The 20,411-nt window shown below is 44.9% G+C and overlaps 1 protein-coding gene across 2 annotated transcripts in view; it reads left to right on the forward strand.

Annotated features, from left to right (window-relative positions):
• The first annotated feature begins 6,388 nt into the window (after positions 1-6,388).
• The window catches only part of cd99l2 (CD99 molecule-like 2), a 42,361-nt gene continuing 28,338 nt past the window's right edge, over positions 6,389-20,411 (forward strand). The window contains exons 1-2 of one of the 2 annotated variants that reach the window (XM_063186669.1): positions 6,389-6,896; positions 18,042-18,110. In XM_063186669.1, coding sequence (XP_063042739.1) covers positions 6,842-6,896; positions 18,042-18,110 — 124 coding nt within the window. In that variant the 5' untranslated portion in view covers positions 6,389-6,841. The remainder of the gene's footprint in view (positions 6,897-18,041; positions 18,111-20,411) is intronic. The other variant, XM_063186670.1, reaches the window with a different exon arrangement.

Genomic DNA, 20,411 nt, shown 5'->3' on the forward strand with positions numbered 1-20,411 from the left:
ATGTTAGGCCTACATACAATACAATACAATACAATACAATACAATACAAAACAAAAATGCATGTGTGAGGTAAATTAGTGTATTTATTAGAGATGCACCGATGATCCTGATTTTTAGGATCCTGCCGGATACCGGATCCACTGCTTAAGATCCTGCCGGATCCGGAACCGGATACCGGATCCTACGAAAGGGTTGAAACACATAGTCTACTCGCACACGTGGACCCTTTTTTATTACGTTGGCTCAAACTATTTTTTAGACTCATTGGCTTACTGACAAACTGCCTGCAACGGCCGCTTCCAAAGGGCTCTCACTCCATGCAGTGATTGGGGTTGTGAAAGACTGACTGAAAAGCCTTGGCTACGTAAAAACTAGATATGCACCAGATCCTGATTTTTAGGTAACTGCCGGATACCGGATCCACTGCTTAAGATCCTGCCGGATCCGGATCCTGTGAAAATCCCTATTATCCTGCCTTTTCCTGATCCGGAACCGGATCCGGTGCATCTCTAGTATTTATAACGTCATAGTCATGTGAGGCCTATTTACGATTTATTGCCTAAGGGTCACTTCATACTTAAGTGCTACTTGGGCTTTTTTGTTTTGGGAAACACAGCCCAGATTGCTTTGTGCCTTGGGTTTGCTTGAAAGGGAAAGTCCCCATGTGTCCCCATGTCCAGGGTTTTGTTCTTGATAAATTTTCCAACGAATGTGTATGTACCAGGGCTTGGCGTGAACTCTTTTGCTCATTGGCCACTGTGGCTAGTTGTTTTCCCAAGTCACCAGCCATTTAGCCTTTCTACTAGCCAGGGCTTTGTTGTGAGTTTTTTTTCTTTTGAATATTCTTGCATTTAAATACAAACAATGGGTGAAACCATTGTGATTTGTCACGTCAAAAAATACCTGTCAAAGTGGCCAGTAAGACTGAAATTGTTACTAGCCACAGCCAAGTTTTACCAACATTTGGCCGGTAGGCAGATGTCAATGTCAAGCCCAGGGGTGAATTTCTCAAAACCAAAGTTGCTTACTACATTAGCTACTTTGTTGTTTTCAATGCATTCTCCCATTGGCAACTACCGAAGTTGCTAACAGGCTAACAACTTCTCTTTTGAGAAACTCACCCCTGGTATGTACTGTTCATGCATTATTTATTTAGCCTAGTTGTTTTTGTGATGTGTGGAGGGTTGCTGACAAGGGACTAAGCAGCACGTCCACAAGCACATTTGCAAAATGATTTATGCACAACATTCACAGATGGAAATCGAACCAAGCAAAACAAAGATGGAAGCCCAGATGGCGTTTTATAGTAGCTAATCTTGGAACATCTTTTGATGTAGACTAGAATACACTTTACAGGTACGGTATCCACGTGTGGAGGCTATGATGGAACCTGTTTGTGTAGAGAAAAAGCCAATTTCCTACTACTTGACTGAAATGTTTACAGGGCAGTATGCTCACTGCCTCCTGTGTGTGTGTGCGTGTGCGTGTGCGCGTGTGCGCGTGTGCGCGTGTGCGCGTGTGCGCGTGTGCGCGTGTGTGTGCGTGTGTGCGTGTGTGTGTGTGTGTGTGTGTGTGTGTGTGTGTGTGTGTGTGTGTGTGTGTGTGTGTGTGTGTGCTTTTGCACATTCATGTTTTTGTACTATACCTGTAGTTACATTGCACACTTACAGTAGATGCTGAAAGTATTCAATTAAAACACTATCAGAATCACTTGATTGGTGCAGTATATGTATGCTGTGGATAAAGACAGAAGTTGAATGTGTATTTCTTAAAATGACCATTTGTGGACCTTAACACGACACATTCTGAACAGTGGCAATGAGAAGTCTGCTACCCAGGCCAGGGACTATAGGCTGCGTCAGACTGTAGCCTACTTGCATGTTTTTTTCCTCCAGACATGTGCTATGTAAAGAGACGTAGGCCTAGTATGAAAAAGAGGTGTAGCAAGCAGTTATCATGCTTTCATGGTGATCTGCATTTTTGTGTTGGAGTCTGCATATTCTACAGCCTATGGCTGTGTACAACAAAATAATAAAAAAAAAAGTTAATGTGTGTTTTAATGTATGTACAAAAATGTAATAAAACAGGGTTTCAGTAATTGACATCATAAACAGGTCCTATTAGCACAGGTGACTCTAATGATTTGAGTTAAGAGAGCACACACAGCATAGTAGAGTAGAGTAGTAGAGTAACTTTATTGATCCCCAGGGGGAAATTCAGGTATCCAGTAGCTTACATAAATACACAAATACACAAAAGCCCACATGGACATTTCAAGACAAAAATAAACACAGGAATAGTCATCAGGGTGGGGAAAATAAAATAAAATAATAGAGATAATAAAAGTAGAAAAGGTAATTGTGCAAAAGGTAGGCCTGCAGGGGAAAGAGGAGATGGGAGGAAGAGACAATTTGTGCAAGAGGGTGTAATTTCTAGGAGACACTAGGGGGAGTGTTGTCAAAGCAAAACAATCAAAGAGTCACTGAAGCCTATTCTGTGTTTTACATACAGTACATTGCCAGGACAAAAAAACCCAACATCTGGATTTGCGGTGGCTGCAGTTGATCAGGGGCCTCATGTACAAAGACTTCTGTAGATTTCTTACTGAATCTTTGCGTGTGTGAATATCTGAAAAAATGCATTTGCGCCTCAAAATCTTAAAAATATATCACTCCTCCTCCACACATGAACAGGTGTTCATGCAGAATCATGTGGTATGTCCAATTTCACATGACATTTTGTAAACGTGCACTTTTTCACTAAGTCAGTATTAGTACATCTGAAAATGTTTGTGGAAAGTTACTTACGGAGCTTTTTTGTGCATAAGTAGGTTTTGTACATGAGGCCCCAGGTCTAGGTTCAGCAAAGGTTTGTAGGCTACTGAAAGAAAGAGCTCAGCTGACTACCTGAATATACTGAATGATCAGGGTTTTTTTCATTAATGGATTCTACGCTACTACAATGCTTGAGCTGTCCTAGCCCCAGGCCAGACTCTTGACATGATGTGTATGTGTGTGTAGTGTACTCCACAAAAAAAACCCCTAACTAACCCTTCTTTGCATATGCACATGTTGTTTTGTATATTTCCTTTGCACTTTGCATCTGATGTTGGCTATGATTATGTCCTGGATTGTAAGTCGCTTTGGTTATAAAGCTTTTGCCAAATGTAATGTAATGTAATATCTTACACTTTGAAAGACACTCACCAATACATGTAATTCTGGAGAGGTCTTCGTTTTATTTAAATAAAGGCATGCACTCACTCACACACACGCACGCACACACAAACACACACACACACCCGCACACGCACACACACGCACACAAATAATATGTTTTAGAAGATGTATTTTTATAAAATGATTTCATGGTCCACTTGCAATACCTTCCCGGCCCATAGATTGGAAGTCTCTGCTGCACAGCGCACCGGGCCGAACTGAGCCAGGGGAGTCTTGTTTTCTTGTTTCACTGTACAATTAAATTACAGGAAGGACATCTGTTCGCTTTAAGACAAGCCAAGGCCAGTTTATTTGCAAGGCAGTGCACTTCATAGGCTGCTACACAGAGGCAGATCAATGCGCTTCACGTACTGTATATAAAAGCATGAAAACACTGCTGGTGAAAAAACAGAATAAAATTCTAAGATAAAAATATGCTAAATGAATAAAGGAATGAAAATGAAATATTAAAAGTTGAATAACACAAATACATCAAAAACTGCAATAATTAAAGGAAAGTATCAGAATCTTAAAAAATCCAACCACACATTTAGCTACGAGGGATCTGTGGTATTTCCTTCCCTTTTCCTCCCCCTCTGAGAAAACCACAGCTTCCTGGAAGTGGGACATAAATAATTGACGCACCAGTCGAACTTCCTGACCCAGCCATCTACGTGCTGAGTCATGCCTACACTCTATGTCAGGGATGTCAAACTCAGGCCAGGGGCCAAATTTGGCGTGCTGTGCCATTTTATTTGATCATTTCAAATGTATATTACAGTTGGCCCACATACACCATTAATGTATATAAAATATGACTTGAAGGCAAACGTTTGTGCATCACAACAATTACGAGTGGGTTCAGACTAGTGTAACAGCACATACTAATGCATATGATAGTATAAATACAGTATGTATGATTAAGTGCATGCACTGTCTGCACAAGTTCAGTGCATTTCTGAATAAATATTGCAATAGTCTCGCCTGTTGTGAATTTGCGTCTGGCTCACCTGCTCTATGTATTAAGCCTGGTCAATAAGCAAAAAAACATCACAATATATTTTTCCATATAATTATATATCAATTCATATCACCTATTGCCTCCTGATGCTGTCAGTTAGCTGTGGCGCAGCACGCTAACTAAGCCCCCACATTTGGGCTTGAATACCCACGGGGACCCCGGCTCGAGTACGGCCGGGGTCATTTCCCAGCCCAGCCCCTTCTCTCTCCCAACCATTTCCTGTCTCCTCTCATACTGTCCTGAAATAATAATGGCCAAAAAGCCCCAAAAAATACATAAGAAAAAAGTCTCTACAAACTCACCGTAACACAGAATTGATCAATCTCTCCCATCTTGTTTCCTGTCATCTCCCACTGTCCTATCTGAAAAATAATACGGATGTGCATACTCTTACTCTTATGAGGACTCTGGTGAGACCAAGAAGCACTCACGGCATGAATGACCCGCCTTCAGGACCAAACGTGGCGGGGGGACAATCGGGTCAGTTATCATGGGCGCAGGGAGAGAGGGGGCCCAGAACTGGGTCGTTATTAGCCTACACTATCTGTGTTGGATCATGAGCAGAGACGATTCTAGGTCCAGGTGGGGCCCCAAGCGAAAATGCAAAATAATGAACACTTGCACCAAAATCACCACTACTGTAGTACAATATGGGCTGTTGTTCACGATCTAGGGGCTTGGGGGCCCCAAGCGGCTGCCTGCCTTGCCTGGTGGCAAGATGCGCCTCTGATCATGGGGGGCCCTTCCAGATGACTTTGTCCTGGGTCTGGCCTATAAGCTGTCAGCGGAACTGGGGTGTACAGCACAGGGCTGGACTGGCCATCTGGCATAGCGGACATTTCCCGGTGGGCCCTGCACCCTTGTGGGCCCCTATTTTCAGAAATGTAAAACATTTTTTTTTTTTTACATTTCTGAAAATAGGGGCCCACAAGGGTGCGGGGCCCACCAATGAGTCAGTTTTGCGCCGCTAATTATGAGGGGCCCCTTTAAGTCAAAAGTGCCCGGGCCCTATTTCTCCCCCAGTGCAGGCCCGGTACAGTACATATACAGTGCATGTCTATGGCACCACCTAGCACTTGGGTGTGACAGTCATCTAGTGTAGGGCGAGCCACACCCGTGTTGGCCCAGTTTTGGCTGTCAGGTTGTCAGGTTGTATTGTACTAGGGACATTGCCACATTTTTTGTGCTATAACGGTAGTTGCAGCTGGTTGGGTGTTTTTTTTCTGGGTGACGACTACTGTAAATGTACTGTTTTACTTTACTTTTATTTTCAGGAACATTGCACAGCAATGGACATATACATACAAGCATATATGTAAATGTGCCAGATTATAGCAAAAAGGCGAATTTCCATATGGTGTCAAAAAATCGGCAGACACTGCCATGTATAATGTAAATTAGTCCAATTTTAAAGGAAAGGTTGGACACAAGGGTATGGGCAAGAGCAGGTCATAAAAGGGGTGGGCGAGCGTGGCCCCAAGGAACAAATTCAGGTCGGCAAAACGCGAAAATCAGTCCTGAACAGCCAGTCAAATGGAAAACCTCTTTATGTCCTGTTCGCATAATTCTTCCCATTGTGTTTTTCGATAGGCTACCCTATGCTATGTAATGTAAAATAAATAACAAACAAGATAGAACCAAGTCCTGCAGAAAGGTGTTTTCAAAAATACCAATAATGGTGCAATAAGCAGGGTTTCATTAATTGGAGTTATAAATAGGCCTTATGAACTTATCTTATTACTAGGTTAATGACAACTATAGCCTATCAAGAATCAGATAAATTTCCTACAGAATCAACGGGTAAATCTGTCTTGAACATAGTACGTGTTCGAGGTTAAGCATTAATTATTTGATTAACTCATAAGGTATTACAAACCAGACTGCATGCATAATTAATGAGGGTCAATTTAACGTGCCACTGAGTATCCTCCCAAGGAATGACTAAGGACTCAGAATGACAATACACGGACGAGCAGTCGATAGTGCGCCTGTTGCTACTTTCGCCTTTAATGCCTAGGCCTATCGATTGCATTTTAGTTCACTGACTGACTGATGGAGTGATTGACATTCTGTGTGCCACGCGCTACGTGCAGGCGCAGTAACCGCGACAACTATTTGCTGATGGTGATGAAAGCGCACACGTGGACTAGAAAATATTAGCGGCATTTAGAACACTAAAGTTGTTTTAAACCAACACGTTTTCGTCTGGTGAATCAGGGGCGATAGAAAGTGAGCTAATCACGAGAAGATAACCGGCGTGTAATCCACGTTTTCTCGATTGTGTGAACAGGGGCAGAGGGCGCCGGTTGCGGAGGAACCGCCCAACATTTGGTGTAACGTGATTCTCCACGTTGCCCCTCTCTCGTCTGTTCTCGGCAGACTCCGCTCGCTCATTCGCACTGCAGACTTTATTGCAGCTAACTGTTTCAGACCGTCGCACTGCCTTGGGTGGACTCGGATCAAAGTGCAAGGCACTCTACGGCTCATCTAAAACAGTTCGGGTCCGGCGACAGATTTGTGTTTCACCTACCAGCAGTTATTCAGGGCAAAGTTTAAAGGGATCTTTTTCTCGACGTGGTGGACATTTACGCACGGACAGACTATGAGATTTTCGGCATGGGCTGTGCTCGCACTGTTGTCTCTGTTCGCAGTGAAAGGTAAGCGCTTCGCCCCTCTTTGTTGAGGTCGCTTTCCCCATGCCATGCCGAGTTCATCAGATTTTTTCCTTTGCCGCTGAACAATGCAAAGTGTCGTAGCCCACTTGAAACGCGGATGCTGAATAACGGTAGCTTACTTTGCAAATGAGAAGCGGGCCACGGTAAAAAATTACCATATCATTCATAGTCTGCGAGCTGCAGTTTAACAGCTGTGGTACATTGTGTCCAGAAAACGTTGCGGTGAATGTTGAGGCTAGCCTGGGTCTATTCCCAAATATATTTTTGGTATATTATAGGGCTAATTATGGTTTTGTTCTTTTGTGAAAAAGACAATTATTTTTTGGCATCTCACCTGCTGAGGTGGTGGGCTATGTCTGAGTAAAATTTCGCCATAGACTGCCACTACCGGCAAGTGGTCAACACTATGAATTGATCACACAAATGTGTGTCAGAAGCTTTTGTGTCTGGAATCACAGCTTTAAGAACACTTTAGTAGAGCATATTTGATGTGAAGTTCAATCTTCTTTTGCGTCTGCACGCGCAATCAGTCAAGTCTTTGTTGCTAAGACGTGGGCAAGGCAGGTGAAAGTTGGGTTTTGCAGGCAAAAAAAACCCCACTCGTGTTTGCTTTTGAGGGTATTTGGGGCTTTAAGGATTATTTCATATCAGTCACCAATGGAAAAGAGGTCATGTTCTCAGAAAGAGTATCAAACAGAGAACCAGCATGGTCTGAACAATTATGATGCCGGGTGGTGGTGATGTTGAAGGCAGTGGCAGAAATTCAATGGCTGAACCCCCACAGCCGGTCTCTGGAAGGACACCAAAGCATTTTGGGCATCAGTGCTTTCCCTTTGTAACAACGACTTGGTCAAGTGAAAAAAGGCTCACCCTCATACTGTACTGTACAGGTAATGCATGGATGGGTGGTGGTGGGGAGAGACCCCCCCCCCCACGCATGCGCATGGCCAGACAGGGAGGCAGGCAGGCAGGCAGGCAGACAGACAGAGGACAGATACCGGCAATGTGCGCCTTCCCCTCCCTCTCTCCCTCTCTTTTTCTCCAGTCCTCTCTCCCTCCTTCCTCCCTCTGTCTCTCTCATCCCCCAGACTGCGGTACAGCCCCCCCCACACACACACACACACTCAAACAGGCTCTTGGAAACCATGTCTGTATGTGAGAGACACGCTGGGATGCTGGAACGAAAGCCGGGTGGTGGTGGTGGTGGTGGTGGTGGGGTCTTGTCTAGTGCAGCCAGAGATGGAGACAGGAGGCAGACAGGCAGACGCGCTGCATGGTGCTGGAACATGGGGGCAGGGGGGTGGATGGGTAGGGGAATAGGGGGCAGGAGTATGGTTGGTAGAATATGGATAAACCCCTTCCTCCATCCACTCCTCCACCCATCCTCTTCTCCTTCTCTCCATCCTTTCCTCCCTCTCTCCATCCTCTCCTCCTCCTCCCCCCCTTTCTTCCGCGTCTGGGTTAAACCAAGCAGCGGGCTGTATGAACAGTGTCGCTCTTGCCAGGTTTTTTTTGGGTATTTGGTGGGTGGTTGAAAGAATATGGATAAATCCCCCCCTCCCTCCCTCCCTCCCTCCATCCTCTCCTCCTGCCCTCCATCCTCGCCTCCCTCTCTCCATCCTCTCCTCCTCCTCCTCCCCCCCTATCTTCCGTGTCTGTGTTTAAGCAAGTAGCGGGCTGTGTGTGTGTGCGTGCAGTCTTGCTCTTGCCAGGTTTTTTGGGTATTTGGTATTCAGTGCAGGTAATCGCTGCTTCAAACTGGAAAGCATTGTTCCTCCTCTTTGCCCAGACTCGCGACGCTTAGATTTCCCAACTGCCTTGCCTGCCTGCCTGCCTGCCTTCCGAGGTGTGTAGGGTTTTAGTAGAGCGGAGGCGAGATGCCGCGCCGTGGTCGCCCTTGCACAATACCGTTATCCCTCCCTCCCTTCCCAGCCTCCACCCGGCGTCAACTGAATCCCCATCTCAATCCCCACTGAATTCCCTAGGCTAGCCACCCCACACCTCCTCCACCCCACACCTCCTCCACCCCGCACCCTGCACCCACCCTGCCTCCTTCCCTTCCCTTCCCTTCCCTTCTCATCTCTTCTCTTCCCTTCTCTTCCCTTCCCTTCCCTTCCCTTCCCTTCCCTTCCCTTCCCTTCCCTTCCCTTCCCTTCCCTTCCCTTCCCTTCCCTTCCCTTCTCTTCTCTTCCCTTCTCTTCCCTTCCCTTCTCTTCTCTTCTCTTCTCTTCCCTTCCCTTCTCTTCTCTTCTCTTCTCTTCTCTTCTCTTCTCTTCTCTTCCCTTCCCTTCACTTGCTTGCCTCTGAATCCCCATCTCAATCCCCACTGAATTTCCTAGGCTAGCCACCCCACACCTCCTCCACCCCACACTGCCTCCTTCCCTTCTCTCCTCTCATCTCTTCTCCTCTCCTCTCCTCTCCTCTCCTCTGCTCTCCTCTCCTCTTCCCTCCCCTCCCCATCTCTCCTCTCCCCTTCTCTTCTCTTCTCTTCTCTTCTCTTCTATTCTCTTCTCTTATCTCCTCTTCCCTCCTCTTCTCTTCTCTTCTCTTCTCTTCTCTTCTCTTCTCTTCTCCTCTGCTCTCCTCCTCTCCTCTCCTCTCTTCTCTTCTCTTCTCCTCTCTTCTCTTCTCTTCTCCTCTCTTCTCCTCTCCTCTCCTCTCCTTTCCTCTCCTCTCCTCTCTTCTCCTCTCCTCTCCTCTTTTCTCTTCCCTTGCCTGACTATTTCCCACCTCCTGTCTCTGCCTCTGTCCCGAGAGGAGAGGTTCCCCTTGTTGGGATGAATAGAGCGCTGGGGGTTAGCGGTTAGCCACGCTCGGCTCAGCTGTGTGTCTGGCAGGCGACGACGCGACAGCATCAAACCCAATCCTACCCCCCCCCCCCATGTTCCTCCTGCTGAATGAACACCTCCTGTCGCCCCTTTCCCCTTCTCTCTCTCTCTCTCTCTCTCTCTCTCTCTCTCTCTCTCTCTCTCTCTCTCTCTCTCTCTCTCTCTCTCTCTCTCTCTCTCTCTCTCTCTCTCTTTCTTCCTGTGCCACACCCTCTATTATCGATGTAATTGGATGATACCCGGATGGTGTGTTTGAGTGAGTGTGTGTGCCAGTGCCGCTGTATGCCGCACCTGAACAATTGGACGAGGATTGATAATTTATTAGCCAATAGATCAGCTCTGCCCAGCAGCAACAAGGCACACAGTGGAAATAATGGGGTGTAGTCATTTCAGATTAAACATGAATACAGATAGATAGAGTAAGCTAAGCTTAACAGTGTCACCTCTACAGCTTTAGAGTTAGCTCTGAAAATGTTACATTGACTAAAGCGTAAGAAATGAACACTATTTTTCAGTGGGAACAAATGTCAAAACAGAGTTAATTTCAAGTTGTTAAACTGAGCAGATTTAACATCTTCTAGAGTAGTGTTTCTCAACGGGGGTGTTACAGCCCCCCAGGGGGCATTTGGGAGCCCTAGGGAGGCATTGAGAACAATACAACTGAGAGGAGGTAGGGCCTAGTTACCATTGGGGGGCTATTTTATTTTAGTCTATTTTATTTTTCAGTGTTAAGGGGGGCATTGGCAGGCTTATGATTATGTCAAGGGGGCTGTGGGAGGCTTATGATGAGGTCAAGGGGGTGTTTGTTCAAAAAAGGTTGAGAACCATTGTTGTAGAGTGTAGCGGAGAGTTGAATTAACACTGCATATTTTTTTTTACTTTGTTCTCGATGCTCCGCCACCTTCCCCCTAGCCCCCACACCCCCAATTTCTCCCCCCAAATGCATTCAGAAAGTTGGGTTTTGAGCCCCCCCTCGATCGTGCTGCCCCTCCGAAGCATGAAAGAAGGGGGGTATAATAATATCAGCGGTGCTCAAAAGCGAGCTCGTCTGTTTTTTTTTGTCTCACAGTGTTAATTAAACACTTACAGGCAAGGCCAGGCAAGTCAAGGCAAGGCAATTTTATTTGTATAGCGCATTTCATACATGAATGCAATTTAATGTGCTGTACAGTAAAGTAAGATAAAAATGATGTAAAATTAAATATTATGAAATGAATTACAGTACGTAGTGAGTCAGAAGGGGCAGGGGAAGGGCCAGTGAAGTTAAAGTCCATATGCTACCTATTAGCAATAATAATAATAATGATAATAGTAATAATAATACATCTAGATTATTCAAGCTTTTCAAGACACTCAAAGTCGCTTTACAGTATTCTTACAAACACAAAACACATAGACAGTAGACACATACAAAGACATAGGGGGAGGGGGGGGTGGTGGTACAACAGAAGCATTTTCTTTTTTTTTTTTCTTTCCCTTCGTAAGATGTCTAATCGTTCCTCATCTGAGCTTCTAAGCAGATGGCAAAGCAAGGTGGCTGTAAGAAGACATTTGTCCTGCTGGGTTGAGGGGAAATGGGGAAATGGGGTGGGGGGGATCTCTTTAAATATATGTTCCACCACATTAGGTCACCAAATAGCAGAACTGATGGCGTGGTGGTGAATAGAAGAGCACAGCAAATCCCTGAATCAGGGTGGACGACTAGACTTGCCGAGTCGACTAGCTGTGATTGAGCTGTGAGCAGTGGTGGTTCTTGTAGATAAGCTTCTCGCCACCCGTCATGTAGCCACACACAGTACCAGCAGCACACAGTAATGCAGTCTCAAGTCAATACATAGAGAGTTGATTTAACATCTTCTAGTGCTGTGATTCTCAAAGTGTGGTCCGGGGACCACTGGTGGTCCGCGACAGAGCTCAGGTGGTCCGCAAGGGGATTTCTACTTTTGCAGGACAAGCTTGCAGTAGGCTATATTTATACAAAATACATTATTACAAAGCCAAACATGTCTGAAGTCACATTTTCACCACAATAAGACAGGCTTGTAAATGTGAATAAAAAGTAAGTGATCTGCATCAAAATTAACAGTGTCGAATTAGCACCCGCCAACTGTCAATTCAGTTGACAGGTGGTCCCTGAACATTTTTGGGGGGACAAAGTGGTCCTCGGTCTGAAAAAGTTTGAGAATCACTGTTCTAGAGCAGGGGTAGGGAACCTGTTTTACACGGCCCCCGATATAATTTTAATGTTATGCGGCTTCACATGAAATATGATATATTTTGTAAAGAATAGAAATTACATTTGCAATACCATTACACGTAAGTTATATTATAGAGAAGGTGGGGTCTGTTTTAAAGGTGGCTGCCTTCAATGTAGGCATAAAGTGCAGGTTGAAATCCTGGCTTATGTTCATACTACGACCCTTGGAGGAATTGTATGGCCCTTGGAGGAATTTGAAGTGGCCCCTCGAATGAAAAAGGTTCCCCACCCCTGCTCTAGAGTGCCCTTGGTGCCAGAGTACTCTCTTGGTGTTGAAATAGCACTGCATTTCTTCACTGTGGCAGGAAGAAATCGAGTCTGCTCAGTGAGCAGTGGTTGTGGTAGATTATCTGCCAATAGTCATGTGACCTCAGATGGAAGTTGAGTCTGCTCCGCTCCGCTCTGCTCTGCTCTGTTCCGCTGAGGCTGCCAGTTTCTCTGGACTGTAAGCTGACATGTTGGTTTAGGATTTCCCACAGTACGTCACAGGTAGCCCATTAATGCACGTCGCTCCACTACACAGTAAATTCTACAGTGCTCATTTAACACTTAGAAAGTTCATTTGAGTCCAAAAGATGTCAAATCTACAAGTCTATAAGTGTTGAACTCTATAAGTGTTGAATTAACACCACAACATTTACTGTGTAGGGCTGCTTGATTATGGAAAAAAAACAATATCACGATTATTTCAGTCAATATTGATATCACAATATTTTTAAACGATTTTTTTTTTTTTAAAGAAAAAAAATTGTGCCAATCGATTCACAATTTTCCTCTCCTTCAGCGGTGTTAGTGGAGGGCCATAGAGAAACACACAGTGGTGTTCTGCATGAGTGTTGGTAGCAAGTCTGCTCTGCCCTCTCAATGGCTCAAATGAAGGGTGTATTGTGCGCAACATAGCCTACCTGTTGGCTGTATATACAAATGACAAAATAGTTGTTTCAACTCTATATTTTTAAATTGCATATTGTTTGACAGCAATATTGATATCACAATATTAATTCGATATATTGCACAGTCCTACGCTCCACCAGTGGCACGCTGTAATAGTCATTGAAGTAGTCATTGAAGTACTAGTCCTCCACTACACTACTATAGTACTACACTACTGTGGCAGGACACAGGGCCTTTAGTAATGCACTACGACTTGGTCATTACCATTCTGATAACAGCCAATTTATAACGGCGTGTCTTAGCAGGATCTTGACAGCATGCACTTCCCACCTTGGCTAAAAAGTCCCCTAAAAAGATAAACGATTTTGCTTTTACAAAGTTGCTTTACAAAAATGTACAACCTATTTATTTTTGAGGGTTTCATGTCGTAGGCCCATTTCATATTAAACTGAACAATGTAGCCTTTTTCCAATCTTGACAGTCACATGTTTCTGATAGTGGTTAACCCTCCCACCCACCTAACCTGATTCTCGGCAGGTGAATGGGTTCCGCCTTTTATGACATTACATTACACTTAGCTGAAGCTTGTATCCAAAGCGACTTACACTTACGTATTTAGGTTCAGGGTATTGGTTACAGGCCCTGGAGCAATGTGGGGTGAGGTGCCTTGCTTAAGGGCACTTCAGTCATGGATGGAGGTGCTGGTGGTAAGGGTGGGATTTGAGCCTGCGACCCTCTGATCTAAAGGCCAGCACTCTAACCACTGAGCCATGGCTACCCCACCACAAGCATTAATCTGCTCTGCGCTATATGCGTAGGTCTGCAAAGACGTGGTTTTATCACAAAAAAAAAATCCTTGCACTTGATTTGGGAAAGACTTGTCTTGCCTTTTTAATGAGGTGTTACTTAAACTACAGACAAATTTGAAAATACAGTTGAAATGACAATCAAATGTCAATGGGGGTGTCTATGTGAGCGCCCATTGTTGTGTGAAACAACTGTGGCATTTCACATATTTTTTCCCCTTCTTCACTACATTTAAACTTTGACTATGTCACATCTCGGAAAATCCGGCAATCCTGATTGGTTCAGCTGCAGCAGGGCGAATCCGAAAGTCCTCCAGATCCTCGTGTGAGATTCAGGCTGCCGTTCGCACCCACCCACCTTGAGAAAGAAATATTGAGCGGGAAACAGTGTAGTAGTTGATTGGGGCTGTGGTGAAAGCGGCACTCTGTGTGTGTGTGTGTGTGTGTGTGTGTGTGTGTGTGTGTGTGTGTGTGTGTGTGTGTGTGTGTGTGTGTGTGTGTGTGTTCTTGTGTGTGTGTGTGTGTGTGTGTGTGTGTGTGTGTGTATGTGTGTGTGTGTGTGTGTGTCTGTGTGTGTGTGTGTGTGTGTGTGTGTGTGTGTGTGTGTGTTCTTGTGTGTGTGTGTGTGAGAGTGTTCTTGTGTGTGTGTGTGTGTGTGTGTGTGTGTGTATGTGTGTGTGTGTGTGTGTGTGTGTGTGTGTGTGTGTGTGTGTGTGTGTGTGTGTGTGTGTGTGTTTGTGTGTGTGTGTGTATGTGTGTGTGTGTTCTTGTGTGTGTGTGTGTGTGTGTGTGTGTGTGTGTGTGTGTGTGTGTGTGTGTGTGTGTGTGTGTGTGTGAGAGAGTTTCTAATCCTGGCCTTTGGCAGGCAACTGCATACAGTCCTGCCAGACTAAAAGGTCTGGGATGTTGGATCCAAGTGGTGCAGAGATACAGTATAGACTAGAGGTGTGTCGTTCATGAACGATCCGTTCTTTTGAACGGCTCTCTGAAGTGAACGATGGGAACCGGATCACAGCTGGGGGAGCCACTCAACCGTTATTTCGTTCAATTTTCATTCATTTTAAGCACGTGACCTCGACCAGAGTAATTAAATTTGGGAAAAAACACAATTGTTTGCCTCAAAGAGAAGCAAAAACGGTCTTTAGAAGCAGGAGAATAATCAGTTGTTGTTTGGACAACATTACCTTGAGGAGGAGTCAAAATATTACATTTTTAACACTGAATAAATAATTTAAAAAAGAGCCAAAAGAGCCAGTTTTTTGAACGGCTCTTTGAAAGGAACGAGCCACTAAGATCCGGATCCCGAAAAAGAGCCATAAATCCCATCTCTAGTATAGACTAGTGCAGGTAGAGATTAGGGCAGAGAGCTGAAGAGAATTTGGAGGGAAATACGGACAGGCAATGGGGGGAGAGGTGGGGGTAGGGAAGCAGGGCAAAATGCAGGGCAGAGATGGGTGAGTGAATGAATGAAAGAGTGTGTTTTGTTACTGTGTGTGTGTGCGTGGGTATGTATGTGCATGTGCATGCGTGCGTGCATGCGCATGTGCTCGTGCGTGCTTGTATGTATGCTTGATTCTTTTTTGTAAGTGCATAAAATAAAAACTGCAAGAAATAATGATATGACTAAAGTTCAAAAAGTTGAAAGATGACATGAAAGATGAAGGTGTGTGTGTGTGTGTGTGTGTGTGTGTGTGTGTGTGTGTGTGTGTGTGTGTGTGTGTGTGTGTGTGTGTGTGTGTGTGTGTGTGTGCGCACATCCCTGATCATAAAAGGGTCATAAAATGTAAGAGAAGGGAGAAGACATACTTTGTTTCTTCCCCTTTGTGTGTGTGTGTGTGTGTGTATGTGTGTGCGTGCGTGTGTGCGTGCGCGCGTGTGCGTGCTCGTGTGCGTGCTCGCGTGAGTGCGTGTGTATGTGTGTGTAAAAGCCCATGCTGGGTAAATGGGAATAAGCCGTGTGTGTGTGTGTGTTATTGCTGTGAGTCTGACCCCTGTCCTCAGCCCCATAGACAAGATAGTGCAGTGTACTGCTGCTGGTCACAGGCTCAGCGCTATAAATAGCTACAGGAAGCGGCTGTGGACAAACAGTACCATGCGTAGAGAAACATAGAGAAACACGGGAGAAGACCAGGGCTGCATTTCTGGGAAGCGTAGTTGTTAGCCGTTAGCAACTTTGGTAGCTGCCAATGGGAAATTGCATTGCAACCAACAAAGTAGCTAACATAGTTAGCAACTACGCTTTCGGGAAATGCACCCCAGAGCTGCTACAGGAGGCAAGACGTCAGGGTGGGCTGCTGTGATGTGATGTGAAGTGAAGTGAAGGCACAAATTCGATTTGATATAACGTAATTTCAGCCTGTTTTTATTTCATGTCATCTCGTTGTTGACGTACTGGGTGGAGAACCACTTGTGTTATACAAATGAATTTGACTTACTTAGAAAGCCACATCCAGAGACATATCGATTTATCTTATCTAATATTTTAATATTTTTGAGGGGGTTTTCAACTTTATGTGGACAGTATAGTGAAGAGTGAGACAGGAAGCAAGAGGGGAGAGAAAGACGGGGAAGGATTGGCACATGACCTGCGCCGGGAATCGAACCCAGGTCGCCAGCATAGTAACCCAGTGCCCTATCATTGGGCCACAGCAGGGCCGGTTTATCTTATCTTTTGTCTCCCCCCTCCCCCCCCACTTCCTGCCCAAACCACAGGTAGCGTTTTTATCTGATGGTTATCGGCAGACCTCACAGCTCACTTTACTGATTAACATGGCGATAGAGGCTAAATTGTCCCGTAATTCAGATCAATAACTTCCCCGCTGGGAAGTGATAGGGGGTGATTAGACAGCAGAGCAGATAACCTTTGGCCTGGTAATGTCTCGGTTAATAAAACATAGTGCTTGTCGTTTGTGATATTTAGTTCGAGATAACTGCCTTTCTTTTTCTTGCAAGATATTCAGATCTATTATTTCTCGGCCCATGGTCTGGAATTTCTTTTCTGTGATCACGCATTGTGATTCAATAGATGGTTAATAAAACATAGTGCTTAATGCCGTTTCTGATATCTAGTTCGAGATAACTGCCTTTCTTTTTCTTGCAAGATATTCTGATCTTGTTTTTCTCTGCCCATGGAATCTCTTTTCTGTGATCATGCGTCACATTGTGATTCAATAGATGTGGGTTAAATGGGGAAAGAGTGTCTCCGTTGAGAGAAATGTGAATGGGAGGTATTCAGACATTCAGTAGCTTGCGTAGTGAAATCTCCTCTTTTGATAAAGCATTGAAACATAAAAGAAATGTGAATAAAAATCCCGGAATAGGGAAAAAATATCTTCATGAGGGCTTTTTGTGAATACAAAAGCGTCTCTGTGCCGTGCGTACACACAGGAAAGAATGTGGCTAGAAGCACTGCCTCGCGAGTGTCACTATCTTGGCCCCCTCTGACATCTTGCCGGAGTGGAATTCGATACATCTCGAAAACCTCAGGAATTTGGTCTTTGGTCAGTTTGACAGACCCTTTGTGTGCTCTCTCACATTCGTAACCGGCAGCAAGACCCCACCAACCCCCACCCAACACACACGCACATGCAATCTTACTCATACACACGTAAGCGCACGTGCGCACACGCACGCGCGCGCACACACACACACAGACACGCACGCACACACAAACAGACACGCACACACAGACACGCACACACAGACACACACACACACGACACACACACACACACAGATACAACGACACACACACACACACACACACACACACACACACACACACACACACACACACACACGTGCACAGTCTGCGCACACACCCTCTCTTGTTGGCCTACTTGGCACGGCAGTGTGAGATTTTTGGGTGAAGATTATAATTGCTATGGATATCCACAGTAGCTGAGCTGATTAGACTGAGACAGTATTATCCAGCCTTCTAAGGCTTTTCTTTTTGATTGTTTATTTGTTTTTGTTTTTTAAATCTCACATTTTTTTCCCGACTGCTTTTGCATATTTCTTGTCTTTTGTCAATGCAGTGCAATGTGAAAACGGCTTTCTTTTTTAAATGGCACATATGTATATACGAATACGAATACGAATATTTTATTGTCCACAATGGGGAAATTTGTCTTCAGTTTCACCACATACAAACAATTAAGCATTAATCTCACAATACATAAATCAAGCATATCTGACTGACTAGCCCTAGTGCCCTACTATTTGTCTCTTCCTCTGTATTGCAATACGATGCTTGTGTGTTTGCAATCGCACTGTAGTCATTTTTTATCTTTGTCCTAACTGCTTTTGTGTGTGTTTTTTTTCCCTCTCTGCTGTATTGCAGTGCGATGCGAGGATGGCTTCGACCTGGCTGATGCCATCGGGGATGACGACGAAGAAGCGACTGTACCATGTACGTATGAGCCATGACCCTATCTATGCACTGTAGACCACAGTAGATTGTAGAAAAGCACTGCTAGACTATTGAATGAACGCTATACGGCCCTACCGTGGCTGATATGGTAGGGCACTCGTCTACTATGCGGTCAACCCGGGTTCGATTCCTGGCCGGGGTCCTTTGCCAGCCCTTCCCCGACTCTTTCGCGAGAAAAAACAATAAATGCTTGTAAAGCCACAAAAAAATACTTAAAAAAAAAAAATGAACGCTACATGGTTAGGGTGGGGGCCCCTATGGGGGTTTTGGAGGTAGCAGTTCCATGTAGTATAAGCCTTCCGTAGCGTTTTAGTAATAGTATTCACTTGCATGGTTTATTATGATGTGTTTGTTTTTCTTGTTATTCAATTTGCTTTTCTTGTGATTTGCGCATTAAAATGTGGCAATATTAAGGGACAAAAAATATCTGGCAGTTGGGATATAGGTGGTGTAGGTTGCGTATATTCATAGGTTCAAAAGAGGGTCTCAGCATAGAGAAAAGGTTTAGGAACCCCCATGGTAGTCAAGTCAAGTCGGCTTTATTGTCAATTGCTTTACATGCACTAGTCTTGTGAATGTCTATGTCCTGGCATGGTATAGAGAAAACATAATTTCATTTTCCTTGTATGACTTGTGCATATGACGAAAGTGACAATAAAAGCTGACATGACCTGACTTCACTTGACTTGACATAGACAGTATAGACACAGACAGTACACATACAGTTCACCATATGCTACACTATATATGTGAGTAGGTGAATGGTGCATTAGCCTGTCTGGCTGTGTAGCCTCACCAAGTGCATCTGTCCAATGATACAAACGCTTTTAAAAAGGGGCAGAAAAGGGGCAGGATTGAAAAAAAAAAGATTGACATACAGTAAATGTACTTTTCCTGAAAGCACTTATCTTGATTATTGGCTGTTGGATTATTGGATACATGTTTCAGTGTGGGACCCCTCTCGACCCTCTCACTTTTTTTTGGCTGTCGTGGCTCCTCAGAGTCTATTGCCAAGCGTGCCACAGGGTGTAATGGTAGAAAGGTTGTTATGAATGGGGTTTTTTTGGGAGGGGGTGGGATTTATTGGATGGGTCATTTTGAGTGTGACGGCCTGGGGTTGTAGCATGAGCCTGAGGCTCTGCCGTGGCCTAAGGGGACGGCACTCGTCTGCCATGCAGCTGACCCGGGTTTGATTCCCGGCCCGGGTCATTTGCCAACCCCTTCTCGTCTCTCTCCCCGTTCACTTCCAGTCCACATCTCATACCCTCCTCCTGTCATCAATAAAAAGTTGAAAAAGACCACAAAAAAAAGAACAACAAGAGTTTGAGAGGAGACAGGAAACGGGTTGGAGAGCGATACAGGGTAGAGTCGGGAAATGACCCAGGCTGGGCTCGAACCTGGGTCCTCATGGGCAAATAGCTCATATGTGTTTGGAAGTTGGGGTGCGCATATCCACAAAGCAGTTATCCAGGTGCCAGACGAAAAGTGGTAAACAGTGTAGTGAAGTGGTCCGTGCACTAGGTACAAGCTCCAGAAATACTCATTTTATTTCATTTTTACAAACGTTTATATAATAAAGTTAAAGTTAATATAAAGTTTATATTTTTGGAGCTAATACCCACTTCATCACACCAAATAGCCCAAATGGCCTTGGTCTCCAAACAAAGGCCAGCGGCCCAAATCTGGCCCGGGCATGGCAAACATTTGGCCCACCATGAGGTCAGAACAAATGAAAAAATAAATATGTGTGATTTTCTATCACTAACACTTCATTGGGTCATATCCCTCCAAAGCATTCACAGAGAGTTAGATCTCATACTAACAGTCGCATAACAGACATTATCAAGAAGGGAAAAAGGAAAAGCGAAAATCTGTATCTAACTTGTTTCTCATTGGGTTGGGGTGTTGGTTTGGCCTCACTTGCGCTACACAATTTGGCCCTTGGAGAAAAATAATTGGAGACCACTGCCATATGGTGTGGGTGCATTAGCAGCACCCTATGTCACAACACAGCACAGCACAGCACAGCGCAGCGCAGCGCAGCACAGCACAGCACAGCACAGCACAGCACAGCACAGCACAGCACAGCACAGCACAGCACAGCGCAGCGCAGCGCAGCACAGCACAGCTAACCTGGTTCTCATCCGATGGTTGTTACCAACCATCTGGTCAATCGCTTAGCTCTGGAAAGGTGTGTGTGTGTTCAAAACAGCTCGAACCTGATTGGAGAATTCACATTGCTTTTTTTCAATCAGGTACTATTTCAACCACTGACTTGTA

Source organism: Engraulis encrasicolus, chromosome 21 (assembly GCF_034702125.1).
Source record: "Engraulis encrasicolus isolate BLACKSEA-1 chromosome 21, IST_EnEncr_1.0, whole genome shotgun sequence".
Lineage (NCBI taxonomy): Eukaryota > Metazoa > Chordata > Actinopteri > Clupeiformes > Engraulidae > Engraulis > Engraulis encrasicolus.